The sequence below is a fragment of the Psammomys obesus genome, unplaced genomic scaffold (assembly GCF_907164565.1).
Source record: "Psammomys obesus unplaced genomic scaffold, mPsaObe1.curated_primary_1811, whole genome shotgun sequence".
Lineage (NCBI taxonomy): Eukaryota > Metazoa > Chordata > Mammalia > Rodentia > Muridae > Psammomys > Psammomys obesus.
This window is the reverse complement of record NW_026593286.1, coordinates 5,930,973-5,950,452: the sequence shown is the minus strand read 5'-3', so window position 1 is coordinate 5,950,452 and position 19,480 is coordinate 5,930,973. Positions and strand designations below refer to the sequence as shown.

Genomic DNA, 19,480 nt, shown 5'->3' with positions numbered 1-19,480 from the left:
AAAGAAAGAAAGAAAGAAAGAAAGAAAGAAAGAAAGAAAGAAAGAAAGAAAGAAAGAAAGAAAGAAAGGAATAAGCAAATCTGTCAAAATCACAAAATGCTAAGTGAACTTGTAAGAAATAGTCACTTCTCCCCATCCAACCAAGAAAATTGTATTTTTATGCACTACCAATGCGCTTTGTTCAGCAATAAATAATTTAAAAGCAGACACAGAAAACACTAACATGTAAAATAAGATTTTTTAAAAAGAGCAAGAAATAGCTAGAGAAAATTTTAATTAAAATATGTATAAACCAGGCTGGGAAGGTGGCTCAGTGGGTAAAGCACCTTCCCCTCAAGCTTGAAGACCAGACTTCAGGTCCCAGAGTCTATGTAAAGTCAGACACAGTCGTGCACATCAGTAATCCCATGTTTCCATGGAGACGTGGGAGGCTCTTTGTTAGCCATTATTGTAAGCCAGTAAGGAGGATGGCTAGCCTGGCTTTCATAGTGGCAAACAAGAGACCCTGCTTCAAACAAGGACACCCCAGGTTGTCCTCTGACCTCCACAGGAACACTGTAGTACACACGCCTGCAGCCACACACATGCGCATACACGTGTTCAAGAACATACGTGCATATATGAACAACACAACAAGAATTTAAAAAACATGTATAAAACTCCTCTCCTAAGACCTACAAATCATCACTGGCTTAGTTTTCCAAGACACCTAAACAGAGAGGATGTGTTCATAACCAAATAAATTGGGATATATTCATGGACTGAACAGTTTAAGGAGTCAAGGATTCCCAAATTTATCTGGAAGGATAATGCATTTTCAACTTCATTCCTAACAAACATATTTTTGAGAGTAGAAATTGACATCCTGATTCTGAAATTTATATGGGAACACAAACTTAAAATAGGCAGGCCTGTCTTTAAAAAGAATGCTGTAGGAGGGCTCACACTACTAGATTTTAAGCATAAAGCTACAGAATTTAAGACAGTGGTACTGGCGTAAGGATGGCCAGTGAGCTCAGTAAGTCCAGGGACAAGCCCACCTGTGTGCACACACCGCGGTGCTTTCTAAAAAAGGTCACAATGGTCCTACTTGTAAACCCAACACTTAGGAGGCTGATGCAGGAAAGTCATGACTTTAAGGTCAGTCTAGATTGTGTAGTGAATTCGAGACCAGCGTGGATTACATAGTGAGACCCCTGTCTCAAAAAATGAAACTAAACAAATGAACGACAAGGCATGGCTATCATTCATTGACAGGAGCTGAAGGCCACTTATGGAAATGCCACTAAAGCAGCTGGATGGGCCTATGGAGTACAAGACAGAGATGCAGAACTCGAGGTATGAGCCTCTATGGAAGTTAGATATTTGTTAAATAGCAAACATGATAATGAGCAGTAAGAGAACAATATTGATAAGCTAATATCATCACAATTAAAAATGTATGTTCACTGAAAAGACAGGAAAATTATGATACGCAAGTAGAAATGTAGGCAATGTGCATCTCAGGATGAGAGTGTTTTGTTTTGTTTTTGGATTTTTTGAGCCAGGTCTCAGTCTGTAGTTCAGATTGTCTTGGAACTCACTATGTAGGCCAGGGTGGCCTTGAACCCATGGTGATCCTCCTGCTTCTGTGCCCAGAGTACTGGGATTACAGGCAGGATTACCATGCCTGGCTTGGCCACAGATTTTATTTGACATATTAAAAAAAAAACCTATACATACAAAAATAAATAAACAGCAATGGAAAAATGATCTGAATGGGCGCCACCCCAAAGTCAGTGGAGAGCCAATAAAGGCACATAAACACACTCAACCTCATGATCATCAGGAAAATATAAATTAGAGTGTACCGAGAAACCGCAGTGTTTTCAAGTGAAAACCAGTGCACAGAGGGAGAGAAGCAGATTCAGACGAAAAGACTCTTTTCCCACTGTCCTTTGTAAGCAGAAGTGTTATGCAACACGGTTTCAGCCGGTAAGATATAAGCAGTGTCGGCTGGTCAGTCTTCAAGAAAGCCACTTAAGAGAAAGGCAGAGTTAACATGAACCGTTCACCCCTCCCATTGTCCCTCCTGAGCTGTAACTGTAATGGCTGGAGCTCCCTCAATCATCTTTTAAAAAAAATATTTATTATAATTTATTCACTTTGTATCCCAGCTGTAGCCCCCTCCCTCAGCCCCTCCCAATCCTGCCCACCCTTTCTCTTCTTCTCCCATGCCCCTTCTCCAGCCCACTGATAGGGGAGGTCCTCCTCCCCTTCCACCTGATCCTAGCCTATCAGGTCTCATCAGGACTGTCTGCATTGTCTTCCTCTGTGACCTGGCAAGGCTGCCCCCACCCCACCTCATGAGGAGATGATCAAAGAGCAGGCCACTGAATTCATGTCAGAGACAGTCCCTGTTCCCCTTACTAGGGAACCCACTTGGACACTGAGCTGCCATGGGCTACATCTGTGCAAGGGTTCTAGGTTATCTCCATGCATAGTCCTTGGTTGGAGTATCAGTCTCAGAAAAGACCCCTGGGCCCAGATTTTTTTGGTTCTGTTGCTCTTCTTGTGGAGCTCCAGTCCCTTTCAGGTCTTTCTATCTCTCTCTTCTTCCATAAGATTCCCTGAACTCTACCCAAAGTTTGGCTGAGTCTCAGCATCTGCTTTAATACCCTGCTGGGTAGAGTCTTTCAGAGGCCCTCTGTAGGCAGGCTCCTGTCTTGTTCCTTGTTTTCACCTTCTTCCAATGTCTATCCCATTTGCCTTTTTGAATGAAGATTGATCATCTTACCCAGGGACCTCCTTCTTGCTTAGCTTCTTTAGATGTACAGATTTTAGTATGTTTATCCTATATTATGTGTCTAATATCCACTTATAAGTAAGTATATACCATGTGTGTCTTTCTACTTCTGGTATACCTCACTCAGGATGATTTTTTCTAGTTCCCACCATTTACCTGCAAATTTCATGATTTCCTTGTTTTTAATTGCTGAGTAGTATTCCATTGTGTAAATCTACCACAATTTCTGTATCCATTCCTCAGTTGAGGGACATCTGGGTTGTTTCCAGGTTCTGGCTATTCTGAATAAAGCTGCTACAAACATGGTTGAGCAAATGTCCTTGTTGTAAACTTGAGCATATTTTGGATATATGCCTAAGAGTGGTATAGCTGGGTCTTGAGGCAGCTCTGAGAAAGCATCTGGCAGTCATCTTAATAGACACAGAGTGGAATACTAAAATGAGCCTAGATCCCTGAAGGCATAAAGGAACTCCAGTCATGGCCTTCGGACTTCTTTCACACAGACACTCACTGTGACGAAGTGGGCCATGTGTCTTTTTGTTACAAGTACTGTGGTAAATAGTTTTATGTCAACCCACAAAAACTAAAGTCATTTGAAAGGAGGGAACCCCAATTAAGAAAATTCATCCATAAGAAATGGCTGCATGCAAGCTTGTAGGGCATTTTCTTCTTAGTGAGCAGATTGGGAGGGCCCAACCCCTTGGGGGTGCTGCCATCCCTGAGCCGGTGGTCCTGGGTTCTATAAGAAAGCAGGCTGAGCAAGCCATATGAACAAGCCAGTAAGTAGCACCCCTCCACGGCCTCGGCCTCTGTATCATCCACCTCCAGGTTCCTTCCCTGTATGAGTTCCTGTCCTGACTTCCTTTGATGATGGAGAGTGATCTGGAAGTGTAAGTCAAATAAACTCTTTCCTCTCCAACTTGCTTTTTTGAATAGCAAGAAGAATGACGAGTGAAATCTGCTTTACGGAGAGAGAGCGTGCATAAAATGCACAGGAGAAAGACCAGGTGCATGTGCAATTTGTTAAGACCTCTCTAGGGTGGTGGCACCATAATCTGTCGTTTCTATTCCTCAGCATACATAACACCTCCAAATTCCTAGTCTGTGATAGAATAGTTTTTACAAAAGGAAACTGTGGCCTGAGAAAAGACAAGCCACCGAGTCAACCGTAAGAGAAATAGAAGCAGGCGGCAGTGAGTGTAGCTCAGGCCATGGAGTGCTCGTCTATCCCGCAGGAGCCCTGGGTTTGGACCCCAGCACCATACTGCCCAGATGTGGTGGCACACATCTGTAATCCCAGCACTAGAAAGATGGAGGCCGGAAGATAAGGAATTCAAGGTCATGGCCCAGCAGGTAAAAGCGCTTGCCTTGCAAGCCACACCACTTGAGTTCAATCCCTGGAGCCCACAGTGAGGAGAGAACTCACTTTTGAAAACTGCTTACACACACACACACACACACACACACACACACACACACACACACACGTCATCTCTGGCTAGGTAGTGGTTTTTGAAGCCAGCCTGGAATATATGAGACCCTGTCTCAAATCAAAAAGACAAAAATGACAAATGACTCCCTGTAGCTCTGAGAAGACATGGTGCCGGCGCCTGCCATTCCCTTCAGTCCGGCCCCTTCTGGGCTTACATGGCTCACCTGGCTTCCCGAGCTCCTGCGTCCCTCTGTGCTTGTGTTTCCCAGGGAGGCGCTCTGCCCTGTGGCAGGTTGAAGGCCAAGGGTTCGTTTACAGATTTCCCTATTGCTGGTGAATCTATGGTGTTAAAAAAAAAAAAAAAAATGGAGTAAGTTAGAAAATATGCAACTGTCCCTTTCCAGGCAAATCTATGACTGACATTAGTGTCACACCCCAAGAAGAAGGTAAGTGAAGGTGATTCCTCCTCTCACTTTCCAAAGGGATATTTGCTATGCCTTGTGCAGTATTTGATGACTTGGGATTTCCCTGTCATGGAACTTAAACTACGATACCAGCAACTTCATATATACACACCCAGAGAGAGACAGAGGGGAATAGAGAAATGGAGGGAGGGAAGAATATATATATATATATATATATATTTATACATACACACACACACACACACACACACACACACATACAGAGAGAGAGAGAGTCAGTCAGTGGAAAGGGAGGTAGTGGAAATACCATAGCAAGCTTCCATGCAAGCCTGGCCGATGTTTAGAGAATCCCAAAGCTTCCATTGTGAGTTCATTTCTCCTGGACAAACTCATTTGTAGCTTGCCACCCTCTTCACATCTAATCTCAACATCTGAGTCCTAATCGGTGGGCGATCACACCAGGTCTAGAATGTCACATGACCCCAGTGGTCAGGTGATGTTGCTGCTGCGGTGGGGTTCACGAGGGCCACATTTTCAGCAGACGAAATGGAGAAAAGTCATGTGGCTTGGAGCTCCAATCTGCACATGGTGAGCCCAGAGTACTTGCTGCCTTCGTGTCCACAGGGCACAGGTCAGAGGAGCCTGGTGGCCAGGGGCACGTTGGTGCCATCCTGTGCAGCGAAGCAGAGACGGGGGTCCCTGTGGACCCTTAGTGGAGGAACCTCAGGTGGCCATGAACTGAGGAGTCTCTCTCACCACCGGGCTGTGTGTCATGAGACCTATCTGTGTGCTGAACACCAACAGCGCTAGCGCGGGGCGCGGGGCTCACGTGTTAAAAGCTCTGCCTCCAGCTGGTGGCGCTATTGGGAGCCGTTGGACACAGAAGGAGGAGGGGCCTGGGGAAGAAGCCATCATTGGGCTGTCTCCATAGGATATAGCCTATCTTTTCTTAGACCTTCCTCCCTCTGACCCCTCTCTCTCCTCCACCATGCTTTCCATCTAGACCCCCTGCCTCATCTCTGGCTAAAGCAGCAGGTCCTGACAGCCCTGGACTGAGCCCTCTTACAGCTATGAGCCCAAACACACTTTTCTTTCTTCCGGTTGATTTATCTTGAGTGTTTTGTCTCAGCAATAGAAAGCTGATGAATGTACCTACCTTTTCTCCCACCATGGAAGGAGCCCTGTGGCCCTAGATCTGGCAGTTGCATGTCTTTTCCTATAAATTACGCTCTTGCACTTTCCAACAGGACAACCACTACCCACGGGTGGCTCATGCGTACTTGAGATACGGTGGGTGTGGCTGTAGAAATGCATTTCGCTATTTCATTCAGCTTAATTTAAGCCCAAACGTGAAAACAGAGTGACGGTTCGATGATTGGAAAACTTCTAAGACTATTTGGAACAATTTGGGTATGTAAATTTACTTTTTTGACTGTACATTTCATGAGATCTAAATCCAGATCGAGTGTTTATCTCCAGTGAGGATTTGGCAAGTTAACACAAAGGGCTATGTTCTAAAACACTCAACAAGTTTCAGAGCCATCGTACACAAAGGACCTCAAGCAGCTCACTGAGAAGTTATATTTATATATATATATATATATATATATATATATATATATATATATATATATATATATATATATAATGTCTATATCACTGATAATTTACATACTGATTATTAACTATAGGATACAGCTATAATATTTTGGAAATGTATTTAATAAGACAAACTGCTACAATAATCTTTATTCATTTCTTTGCCATTAAAAATCTTTTAGATTTTTATTGATTTATCTTATGTGTATGGATATTTGCCTACATGTATTATGCACACCAAATGCATACCTGGTGCCCAAAAGGCTCAGAAGAGGGTGTCATGCCCCCCCCCCGGGATCTGGAGCTATGGATGTTGAGAACCACCATGGAGGTGCAGGGAACTGAACCGGGGCCCTCTGCAGGAGCAACAAGCGCTTAACGACTGGGCCATCTCTCCAGCCCCTCTTTGTAATGTTTTAATATGATCACTGGAAGATGTAAAATGACATGTGTGGTGGGTGTATAGTATGTCCTGTTGGGCTGCGCGGTTCTTATATGTGTGAACGTGCTTGCATGTGTGTGTGCACATGGGCTTGTGTGTGTGTGTTAGTACATGAGCTTGTGCACATGTGTGTATTTTAATTTTATGAGCATTGGGAGTAGTTTGGCTTCAGGTTACAAAGTACCCACTACAGAATTTAATGAACACTTTGGACAGTCACCAAAGCCTCTGGTCCTGATGCTGATCTGTAATCCTAACACTCCAGGGATGACACACTTTCTGAGGATAGTTGTCATGCTCAGGCTTTGGGGAGCCATCCCATATTCTGTAATCCTAGCATTCTCCCTTCTCAGCCCTGTGGGCGGCCCCAAGGAGAGGTGTCCACATCTGTGTCATGCCTCACTGACAAAAGTTTCTCAACTTTAGTCTGCTCAACAAATGTATATATATATATATATATTTGTGCAGATGAAATGTGACCAGAGCCTATGCAAGAGAGTCAGGAGTCTCCCTGAAAACACACCCCAAGGTTTTACACACAGTCATGACAACAGAAACCCCAGCAATCACAGGAACTGAATAGAAAATGGTGGTTAGAATGTCACCACCAGTAAGGAAATTTGTGTTCCCAAATGACCCAGGATACAGACAGTGGCATCTCCCTACTAGAACGAATATATGACTGGATGACTTGATTGTGTCTCTTCAGGAGAAGCCTGTCTTGTTGTATGACCTGAGGGGATACTTTCTGTAGTATGTTGTCCCTGGTACTGACCTGCGTGGTGGCTGATGCTCCGCCCAGACATGGTCCTGGCCTTGCCTTTGTGTCTCATGGCACGATTGAAGATGGAATTCCTCTGGATTGGGATGTGGCAGTGGGGTTCTTCATCTTGAGCCTCCTCCCCAGACTCAAGCGCCTCTGTGTTCTCCTGATGTATCTCATGCCTCGTCTCAGCTGGGCCATGATTGCTTTTCCATGAGCTGCTCACTGATTTCCTCTGAGGTTTTTCCCAGTCTTCAGAGTCTTTGGTCTCCATGGCAATAGACCTAATGGTTTCTCAGCAGGACTGCTGGGGTCAGCAACCTCTCTGATTTCATCAGTTTTCGGCCCTTCAGGACAGACAGAGAGCAATTACCAGTTAGAGTCGTTGGGCTAAGTGGTCCATTCAGAGCATACAATCCTTTCCCATTCGGGTTTGATGAGATTTGGGATAATCCACACACCCAACCAATTGCATCTTTGCCAATAGGAATTGCAGTGCAAACCGCTCATTTGGAGGCAGTCGTGTGTCATTGTGTAATTGAGGCTTGTTTATCCTGTTCATAGGCGGCACTTTAAGTAGAACGCTTAACGTGGTTCGTATAACTACCTGCAAGTAAATATTTCCTGAATAGCTCTAGATACAGAGAGCACCAAATAGCAAGAGATCTCTAACGGTGGGAGGGGACAGCCAGGGAAAATGCAGAAGGATGGGGAAAAGGTGCTGGCATCAACATGCCTCACAGGGGACTGTATGTCTGAGAAAACTTGAACTCCATGAAAACAAAGAGTTTCCATCATCTGGTGGCCAAGTGGAGCTAGGTTGGTGACCTCTTTGTGTAAGAAGCCTCATCCCCTGGGTGAAAGTCATGCATAGATGCTGTGTGTACAGGAGCTGTTTTCTAGGTGATAGGTGTGGGTCAGGGACTCGGGAACACTTCATCAGTTTCACGCCTTCTTCTATAAAACAGGGACAGTGGGAACTGAATGCATGACCCAGCTACACACTCCTTTTCTTACCCAGTCTCTCTCTCCAGCCCAACTGCACACCTTATCATTGGGGTAGCAGCCACGCACAGGGTTCCCTGGAGACGGAGAACGGCTCCACCTAAGGCAGAATTTGAAGCCTGAAGCCGGAACCCCACCCAGAATCACCCCCTGAGGCACATGCAGAGAGACAGCACCTTTTTCCCAGACCTGCCTGCACGCCTGCTTGCATCCCATGAACAGTCCTGTCTACACATAGCCAAGCAGATGCAAGCTGTGCGAAAGGCTCCGGAGGTAGGAGCTCGCTGAAACTACCTCAGAGCAATATGGCCAGGCATCAGAATGCTACCTGAGTTGTGCTGTCTGGGGACCCTCAATTCCACCCTGGTCACCATTTCTTTGTATTGTATGTTTGTTTTGTTTTCTAGACAGGGTCTCACTATGTAAGTAGATGTGGCTGTCCTGGAACTTGTTATGAAGACCAGGCTGGCCTTGAACTCTCAGAGATCTGCCTGCCTCTGCCTCCCAAGTGCTAAGATTAAAGGTGTGCATCACAATGCTTGTCTTAAATTATTTTATTTTATTTTACTTAGTTAGTTAGTTAGTTAGTTAGTTAGTTAGTTAGTTAGTTAGTTAGTTTACTTTTTTGTTTTGTTTTTTTTTAGATAGGGTCTCTCTACATAGCTCTGGATGTCCTAAAACTCATCATTTCTTGGCCCATAAAAATACTATGTGATCTGTGAGGTCCCTGTCTAGCAAAGCATAATGCTGCCACCTCAGGTATCCAGAGAAGGTTGTTACAGGTCGGATGGTTAATGCGCCATCCCTTGAAAGAGTCCCCGGAAGGGATGACACTCGTGCGGAGGAGCCCCAACCCCAGCAGCACCAAGGCATGATTCCCGAAACAGCAAGTCCAGTCTGGGTCAGCAGGGGCTGTGACTGCAATGAAGGCTAACCTGTCCCTGGGCACAGACAAGAACAAGGCATCTATCCCAGCCAGCTGGGCAGGGGACTGCCCTTGCTCTGTGGTGGTGAATAACAGCTCGGGACAGGGAGAGAGGAATCCGAGAAACAGGAGCAAGTAAGTCTCTGTCCTCTGGGGGCAGAAAGGGAGGGCTGGAATGGAAACCATAGCTAAGTATAAGGCAGGGACTTTGCAGAGCTTTCTCCAGGTAGAGCAGCTGCATGGGGCAAAATTCCTGGTCACTGGGGAAAGTAGAGAGCTTTGAGATGTGAGGATTCCGTGGTGCCCACCTGTCCTGGCATCTTTTCTTCCCCTGCCTGTCTGCCTCTCACCCAACCCCAGCTCCTCCACTGAGGCTGTGTACTCAGCTCAAAGCTGGATGTGAGATGAGAAGAAAAGGGTGTCACAGCAGAGGGAGAGGTGTGGTATAGGAGCCACTGTGGGGAAGCCAGAATTTTTCAGGCCCTTGAAAGGACTGACCCAACGGGTATCAGGATCCGAAGTCTAGGTGTGGCGAGGTGTGGCGGGTTGTGGCAGGCATCATACAGGTGTGGCAGGTGGATCCCTGGACTGGGGTCTGGGAGAGGAAGGGAATGTGAGGAATCCGGGATGGTGACTCAGGGAGCAAGAGCAGCCAGAGCTCTCTTGGTGGTGACCAGGGTAATGGGATGGTGAGGCCTGACAGAGATGTGTGTGGGTCAGTTTTGGGTTAGAGCATGTTGGTTTCAGGGTGTCAGGTTACGGAGAGTCCACAACAGGAACGTCTGATGGGAGCTGATGACTTTGCCTAGCTGCCATCTTTCTTCTCTGACCAGGGAGGATCCTGAAGCCTTACCATGGGCTCCTTGGCTTTCAAGGTCATTATTCTCACCATTGGGTCAGTTTGCTCTTAGTCTTTTAGTCGCTATGACAAACCCTACCAGTTCTTATAGTCATGCGACAGTAACATCACCACGGCTGATCTCAGCTGTCAGCCTGACGGGCGCATGTCTGTGAGGATTACTTAGATTAGATTGATTAACATGGACAGCCACAGCCCATGGACTGGGGTTGGGGACTGAATAAAAAGGAGAATCTGAACTGAGCACCAGCCTTCCCTGCTGTCTGCTTCCTGACTGCTGATGCAGTATGACCAGTCAGCTGCCTCACGCTCACATCTGCTGCCACGACTTCCCTTCCTTCCAGAAGGCGCTTCCTGCAAGGTACATTGATTGTCACAGGGAGAACAGTGGCTTATGAGTCATTTTAAGCTACATTTTTACAAATCGAAACGAGACTTACGTAGAGCAAAATGTACCATTTTCAGATTGTGTCTTATGAGTTGACCAAAGTGCACATTTCTGGGATTGCCCCAGTGAGCTCCCTCGCACCCCGTCGGAGCCCCTGGTAATCATGGTCAGTGAAGGTTCCCTCCTGGCTGACTTCTCCTGGTGGCCATGGAGGTAAAGCTAGGTGGCAGGTGACATCTTCATCCTGGTTGACCTCTTCATCCTACTGATCTGTATTTTCAAATCTGTCCACCATTGTCTGGTCAGTGCTGATCATCAGTATTCACTGTATGTGATCATGGACATGTGGACAACCCCAAGACTTCCTGCCAAGGGCTCTAAGCTAGGGCCCAAGACCCAGGTTCAAATATCCACCTCCAGCTTCATTAACATGGGGCAGGTCAGGCTTCAGTTTCTTGTCCAGGACACAGGGTGGGGGTGGAGTAGGTGGAGGTGGGTGGGTGTGAATCTATTGCTCTGCAGTCTCTTCTGGCTAAAGTTCTCCGGTTTAGAAAAGCTGAGGAGGCCATTGTGGAATGACTAGAACCAGGAGCAGATCATAAGCCATTCCAACCAATTTCTCTAAGAAAGAGGGGGGGGGGCTGTGAACCTTAAGTAAATCTATTTCCAGATCCTACCATCTTTGGTGGGGGGCATAGAGCGTCCAGAGAAGGAATAATCCGCAAAACTATGTGGAAATCAACTCACTCATACCTCAGTCTGGTTATTCTGTATTCACTAGCTACTAGAAAGCCCCACAGCCCTTTCATCCATCTACTCCATCATTTAAAGTTTCCCTTAGAATCCTGAGTAGTTTTAAGCCCCGGGTAGAGATTTGTGGGGGCAGCTTTGTGAATGGAAGGAGGGAGGGGCTGAGGGAGCAGTTGTGTTCCTCAACAAACATTGACTGAGTGTCTGCTGGCCTGTGTGCCCCTCCCTGTTTCTCTGGGGTAGGTCCTGGTCTGATTGGTTTGCTGTTGGCCCCCTGCTGGGCACCCAGTGGTTCATGGTAGACCTCTGCTGTCTACAGTAAGAAATGAGTCCTTGAATGACCTTTGTTACCCACAATGAGGCTCACAGGCAATAACCTTAGCTTATAGCCAGGAAGCTGCAGCCCTAGAGCACTAGTGTAGTGCCCAAGGCCACAACACTGGTAACTGGTTTGACTGAAATCACACCAGGCATCTGACTCACAGCTGGGGAGAATGTGGTCCATATGGGGAGAATGTGGGGTGAGTCAGAGGCAGGAGTGGCCATCATTTATATGCCTCGGTGCTTGAGGACATGAGCCAGAAGTGACTGTTAAGGCTCTCAGAGCTGGGCTGTGGGCCAGGGGCCTCCTTGCTGAGTCAGTGGCCTGTGAGATGGCAACACTTGGAGGGAAGGTCATAGGAGGAACAGGGAGCTGGCTGCAGGCCTGGCTGTGCCATGTGAAGCTAGTTTCTGGGATGAGGAGGCCCAGTGAATAGAAAAGGATCCTGACCCAGATTCTTTCAGGCTCTCCAAAGTGCAAAAATCACCTGAGATCTTGTTTAAGGCCAGATTCTGACATAAGAGATACTGGTAGAGGCCAGACTGCATTTATGAAAGGTTCTCTGGGCATGTTCTTTCTGCCAGCCTGTGGGGCACCCTTGAGCAAAGCCCTAGAGGCCAGAACCCCAGCATTGCAGCAGATATGAGATGGAGAAGCCAACTGAGTGAGCTAGCTGTACCCGCTGGTGCCCTTACTCTAGCTGGGTCTGAGGGCTGGGACAGAGAAGGGGAGGAGGGAGTGGAGGAGGAGGGCAGGGAGGAAACAGGTGACACAGTCAGGCTGCCAGGAGTAGCTGCTGTCATTATTGCTTTCTACCTCCTCAGTTGGGAGTACAGATGTGGGAATGAATCCTCTCTTCAGCAGTCACACAAAGTACTTTAGGGCCCGTTCTGCAGTAGGCTGCTCTGGGTGTTAGATAGGCCCAAAAGATGAGGCCCAGCCTCCAAGGGTCACGGGGGCCACCAGGAAGAGCAAGAAGCTGCAAGGAACAGAAACAGTAAAGAGCAGGTCACAGGAGGCCTCAGCTCAGAGGAAGATCCTAGGTGGGGGACATCTCCTGGTGTCGGGGTGTGTGTTGGGGAGGTGCCTGTTCAGTGAGCAACACTGAGGCCTGAGTAGTCTCCTCAGAGAGGGGACCCAGGACAGTATGTTGGCCATGCAAGGGCACATGTGGCCTTCAAGAATGAGAGCCACTCAGAGGCAAGAGGAGGAGATGTCATTCTTGTCCACACAGTAAAAGGCAGGCTTACCTTGGGCTATCAGCAACAAAGGCTTTGGGGGAAGGGGAAGGGGGAGTGTAGGATTGGCTGAGAAGCTTTTAGGCAGCAGAGGAAAAAAACAAGTGACATTTCCAGTATGACTGAAAGTCCCTTCCAGGAAGGAGCTACTGGGAAGAGATCTGGGTGGAGGCCCTGTGGCCTGGGTGTCCAGAGAAAGGTCGGAGCTGGGTCCTGCCCAAGCAGTGGTTGATGAATGTCAGGGAACAAAAGACAGAAGGGAATAAACATCAAAGGGAAATGTTCAAACAAAGTTAAAAGCTGAAATGTAGAAATTGGGGTTGTTGCAGTGGGGAGGGGCCAGACCAGAAAGGAAACAATAACCTGGTGGTGGGGTGGAGGAGGGGGTCATAGTAAGGCCTGGAAGCCGACTAGCTCTGTCTATGGGGAAAGCCCCAACTATCCGTGGTCATGTGTGCCCAGTGTAGACTTGGGAGCTAGAATGCCCAGAGCTCTTCTACTGTCTTTTAGCTCCCAGGACCATCAGCCCAGGGATGACATTGCACGCACAGAGATCGGCCCTCTCACATCAACCATCAATCAAGAAGATGTACCTGTCTTGCCCACAGGCCAGGCTAGTGAGGGCATTTCCTCAATTGAGGGTCCCTCTTCCAAAGTGACTGCAGCTTGTGTCAACTTGACAAAAACCTAGATAGCACACCACCCGTGAGTGGAAATGAAAGATGCTTGTCTTTCTGTGATTGTCTTACTTTGTTTTACATAATATCCTTCATGGTCAACCATCAAGAGCCATTCTGTTAAAGGCGCTCAGTAGGTGTATGGGCTTTCTGGAAGGTAATCTGGTATTTTGCAAGGTCTGTACTGTGACACATCCCCAGAATTGCTTCCAGCCTCTGATACCCCTTCTTTCTGTGCTGCTATAGCTCTCAAAAAAATCTGACATTGTGTAAACCATTACTTTCTGGGTATTTACCCACTCTGATTTGAGCAAATTTCCTATGAGATCTTTATAAGATGCACTGCTGTTTAGACGAATTAATTTCCAATTATAGAATTCCTGATTTGATTCAAACAGTCTTAGAAGCTAAACGGTTGATAAAACATTTATGGCTGCAATAAATACTTTTGTGGACCTCCAGAGACCTCACTAGGAGACAGGCTTGAGGCAGATTTGTGGCTTCAGATTAGCTTTCACTCGAGATGGCACCACAAATCCTGGTATATATCATCAATATAGGCAAGTTGGTATAAACTTCCCATGAACCCCCAAAATAATGATTCTACCAAGAAATGTCTAAATTAAGTACAAAGCTGGCTGCCAATAAATACCAACTGTTTCATTGTAATTGTCAGCTTATGGCATAATATACTGTCATTCTAAATTTACTTTGTATCTTGGAATGAAAGACATAAAATTATTGTACTGAACTCACCTGTTGCTTTTCACTGTCATGGAGGAACAAATTCTAGGGTTAATACAAGCTTGCAAAAGGCTAATTCGGGCACAGTCTTAGAGGAATTCAGGATGGAGGGACGGATAGACACTCCTCCTCTTGGAGTAGAGCGTCTGGCCAGTGTTTGGTGATATTTATCTCAGGACAGAGCTCCTAGGTACATATAAAGAGGAGGCTTGTCTACCTGTCCAGAGAGCTGCCGATCTGAACAGACCAGGGAGGAGAAGGGGACGGGGCTCTCAACAGCACCAAGATTTTCCTCAAAAGACTAATTTAAGCTGGGTCTACACACCTGCAGTTCCAGCACGAGGAGGAGGGAAAGGCAGGAAGATCGGAGTTCAAGGTTACTGTGGGCTAAATGAGACTCGGACACAAAAATAATCTAAGGAGTAGATCTGAGTCTATTTCACGCTACAGGCCAGCTGACTGACAGAGCCCTCTACCTTCCACAGTGTGCAAAGCCCGACAGTCCATTGGCACCAGGTTCTTCCCCCAACTCAACCCAACGCTAGAATAAAGCATGTTCAGTGGTGCCAGTGGTGAGGCGAAAGAGTCACAGCTGTATGCTGTCACCTCCATCAGCCTGACAAGTTCCCCTCATCTTTTAGTGAGCTTCTCTCGTGACTGTGGGAGAAAGAAAGATTTCAGGCCCCACCAGCTTGAAGCAGAGCTGTGTATTTTTATTAAAGGTATTTTAGTACAGGCTTGATTGTGAGGGCTAGCAGGGAGAGAGACACTCAGAAGAACAGAAGACACATCCCATTGTGGCACAAACTTCTCAAGGGAGAATCACCGTTAGCTGTCTTGCTATCAGTTATGTATGGCTTTTGATGGCTCCCGAACGTCCTCTGAAAAGGTTGCTAAGAAATCTTTCCTTTTCTCTCTTGGTAATTGAGATTATAGGCTCCAGAGCTGGCTCAAAGGGAGTCATATCTGGTAAGATAAAACCAGGAGAAACCAGAATCGCATAAGGTATTTAGCACACTTCCTTCCTCGGGATTTTGGTGATGGTTCTAGAAATGTGCAGGCTTCCAGTTAACTGTGAGAAGTTGGTGAGAAGCTTCAACCAGACATCAGGGGGGAGGGCTTCCTTCCCTCCTTTAGTTCTCTTGATTTTCTCAATTTTTCCATCCTGTCTCCCTGGGACCCTCTAGGACAATGGTTCTCAGCCTCCCTAATGCTGTGACCCCTTAAGACAGCTCCTCGTTTTTTGGTGACCCCCAACCAAAAGTACTGTAATTTTGCTTCTGTTCTGAAAGGTGATACAAGTATCTGATACGCAGGCTCTCTGATAAGCGACCTCTGTGAAAGGGTCATTTGTGCCCCACCCCAAAGAGGTCACGCCCCCACTGGTTGAAAACCTCTACCCTAGGATGAAGTTTGTGAATGTCCTGTTCTGTGATTGCGTGAGGCACCTCCTCCTCTAGAAACGGTATCCTCACAGCAGGAGAGGCAGGTCTCACACATTTACCAAAAATGGCAGTGTTAGTTTGAGCCTTGTGGGTCAACAGCTTCTCTCTGGTTTTAATTAGCCAGCCTGGCCTGTCATCGGTTGAGGCCATTTTAGGTTGAATTCGTGAAAATGCTTCAGCCAAGGATAAAAGAATGCCCAGTCTTTTAGACTCTGGAGCGTGTGGGCGACCTGTAGGTCCTTGCCGCATGATTAGGCTTCACGGTAAAGCATGCCTGTGCTTCTCGTACACCCTCCTGTGCTTTTAACATTAAAACAGATGACCGGGGGCTTAGCCTACTAACTCATGGTCCTGTGTCATGCATACAGATCGCTGGATGTTTTCTGCTAGCTGAACACGCAGGTGTCACCAGATCCGCATTCCAAAGGTGTTAGGGGTTGCTGTTCCGGAAGCTCCCTAGTGTCTCCTCTTTCCTCAAGGATAACAACTGCCTACAGCAAGGGCCTCTGTGTGCCCAGGACTTTATGTGGGGTGCTTTGAGATTTGGCTGTGTTGCTGGGAGTTGCCTGGTCGTACTTGGTTCTCAATCTGTGGAAGTGTCTTTCACCTGGGGGCCCTCATATCCCCCAGAGAGTTAACACATGAGTTTTGACTGAGGGGTAGTGTTCTGGAATCCCAGAGGACGCTTGTCTGAGAAGTCCTCAGGGGCTTATCTTCCTTGAATATCTCTTTCTGACCTTGTCACACCACTGTGCCTCCTTCACGTGGGGCAGGAGAGTAAGGTAGAAAGTGAGGTCTAGAAGATCTTTTAAAATTAGTATATAAAAGAGCAACAAAAAAAGTCAGTAAAGAGGAAGGCTGGAAAACCTAAAATGAGGCCCATAAATCCAGCCCCTGGCCTGGGCTCTCTTGTCTCAAGGTGGCCTGTGCCTCATTATAATATGATCGTGTACACTTCTGGTGGAGATTCACTGTGTTGTTCTAATTTATCCTGATGCTGTGATACTTACCTAAAAGCAACATGGAGGAAGAGAGGGTTTATGCAACGTACAATTCCTTATCTCAGCTAAGGCAGAAACTTAAGGCAGGCCTGTTTGCTAGTGCATGCCACACTACCTCTGACCAAGGGACTCACTTCACAGCCTATGAAGTACAGCATGAACCATGGGAGAAGCTGCTTGCTAGCTGGTTCACAACTATGCTCAGCTAATTTTCTTACACAGTTTAGAACCACCTGCCCACGGAATGATGCCACCCATAGTGGTACAACTGTTAACAATCAAGCCAGTCTCTCACAGACATGCTTACAGGTCATTCTGCTGTAGGCAGTTCCTCAGTGGAGGCCCCTTCCCAGATAATCCTAGGTCCTATCAGGTTAACAGTTAAAGCTCACTAGGACAGATGCTGAAGAAGCACGGTGTGTGAAATTGTCATAGAACTATACCTAATGATAGAGCATGCTCGGAGAAGCTGTGTTATGCAAATGAGGGGGGGAATTGGTCTTGTGGAACATAGGACACCTCCCCTCCCCATCCTTTGGACAAGTTGAGTTGTTTAGTTTTGTGCACTGACAAATTCCTCCCCTGTATCCTTTTCAAAATAAACAAACAAAAGAAACAAAACTGTATTGGCTTCTGTTGCAACTATGTTTCTCTGCTCTTCTTTTTTTTTTTTTTTAACCAAGAGTCCCACTGGAGGTGACCTCTGGACCTTGATATTAACCAAGTGGCATCTCTGGACCAGGTAGAGACCCAACCAGAGTCCTGCTGTGATACTGGCCTCTGCAGTTAGGCTAAAAGAGTTTCATTTTGCTGTGCCCTATGATATGGAGCTTTGGGTCCCCTGGCTTGTCACTATTCACCCAAACCAGTTCCCCTCTGTAGAGCGCAAACCTGTGGCAGAGATTTCCTCAAACCTATGGTAGAGATTTCCAGGTATAATTTGGTCAGACCATGGCCAGGAGGCTCTAGAGTCCTGTCACACATTTTGCAAAAATTGACCTTCCCTCCCCCTACCCGAGACATTGTCACCAACTTGGAGGACAGTGGTAGCATGGGTCAGAAGATGGTAGCCAAGACAGAACCTTCTGGAAAGGAAGCAGTGAGGCTCAGACCTCATGATATTCCCAGCAGCTAGAAATCAAGGCTGGCTGGCTGCTGAACTCCCTTTCTTCTCCGACCTGGGGCTGAGACGGTGGTGGGAACAGTCACGGGTTCTCTCTGAAGCTTTGGGATGCTCAGGGGATCTTGCCTACGATCACACAGCTGGGAGAGGGTGAGGCAGAATAAGAATCCACGTTCCCAAACAAAGGAGTGGCTGCCAGCGACACAGAACAGGGAGGTCACTCCTCCAGCTGAGGAAGTCCAGTTGCCCTGACCAAAAAGCAAAGATCAGGGCCAGAGGCCTAGGACAAGACCATCAGGATACTAAGCCTTCTCTGCTTGCTAGTAACCCCTCCTTCCACACTGTGCAGCCCTCCACACAGGGAGCAATCTAGGGGTAGGAGCACAAGGCAGATGTCTCTCAGTGTGTCTATGGACCACCCTCTCTCCTATGCTTAAGAGTACTGGGTGAGGCAGGTGTCTGCTGCTAATTCTCCTGTAGCCCAGTGGGTGTGGAATGAGGCTGCTCATGTTCCCCTGAGATTGGGGGAGGGGAGAAAAGGTGTTCCCCTCAACATGGCCTAGCAGTGTGTGACCCACCCATGAGGCGGGGGATGTCGTATACCAAGCCCAGGATACCAGGTTCAGCATGGGTCCCTCACTGTGCCATCACTCTATCTCCTAATGAGACTGTCCTGTCTCTATGTCAGGCCCCAGCAGGAAGAGATTTCCTGGCCTCTCTGTTGTCCCAAATATGAACATGCCTTCCTCTGGCCTCTTTTCCTCCTGGAAGCTTCTGTCTGTGCAGCTCAAGGATTAAGAGAGATCATGGTGCTTCTTTTGTCGAATGGACAAGGCTTAAACAAATCTCCTAGGTCATTCTTTTTCTCTTCCCGGCTAAACAAATGGTCCACTTACATAAATTACTTTTATTTCTCTGTGTGGAAAGAGTCAAAGACTGTGAAATATATATAATGTGCAAAGATGGTTGAAAAAATAAATTGAGGGATTAGAGGCTTTCCATTTGTACCTGAGTAGAATGTGCTCTGTCTCGGCCCTGGCCGATGGCTAGACTGAGAGCCATGCCCTATAGACATGCTGGAGACAGCAGCTCCTCTCAGCTAAAGGCGTAAGGCAAGGAAAGTATTCAGCCTTCTCTCCAGCTTTGATTCCTTGGTTTAATCATTGTTTAAATTTTGAGATAAGGTCTTATGCTGTATTATGCTGTATTGCTCAAGTTCACCCCAAATTCATGGCAATCCACCCACATGCTCAGGCATGAGCTAGCATCCTATCAGCCTGCTTTGTTTCTCTCTCTCTCTCTCTCTCTCTGTGTGTGTGTGTGTGTGTGTGTGTGTGTGTGTGTGTGTGATTTTTAGAGACAGAGTTCTCTGTGTAATCCTGGCTGTCCTGGAACTCACTTTATAGCTGGCCTAGAAGCTGTGGGCTTAACTGGATGTGATGACTCAAGCCTTTAATCCTAGCATTCTAGTTCCACTCCAGCTAGAGCTGCATAGTGAGAGCTGGTAAAAGAAGGAAGGAAGGAAGGAAGGAAGGAAGGAAGGAAGGAAGGAAGGAA

At 47.0% G+C, this 19,480-nt stretch overlaps 1 protein-coding gene across 3 annotated transcripts in view; it reads right to left on the bottom strand.

Annotated features, from left to right (window-relative positions):
* The window catches only part of Ngef (neuronal guanine nucleotide exchange factor), an 80,553-nt gene that overhangs the window by 49,464 nt on the left and 11,609 nt on the right, over positions 1-19,480 (bottom strand). For 2 of the 3 annotated variants that reach the window (XM_055616747.1, XM_055616748.1), the window contains 2 exons: positions 7,459-7,793; positions 4,442-4,556 (listed from right to left, as the gene is read on the bottom strand). In XM_055616747.1, the coding sequence (XP_055472722.1) occupies positions 4,442-4,556; positions 7,459-7,720 (377 nt within the window). In that variant the 5' untranslated portion in view covers positions 7,721-7,793. Of the gene's footprint in view, positions 1-4,441; positions 4,557-7,458; positions 7,794-12,511; positions 12,532-19,480 lie in introns of those variants that run through there. The other variant, XM_055616749.1, reaches the window with a different exon arrangement.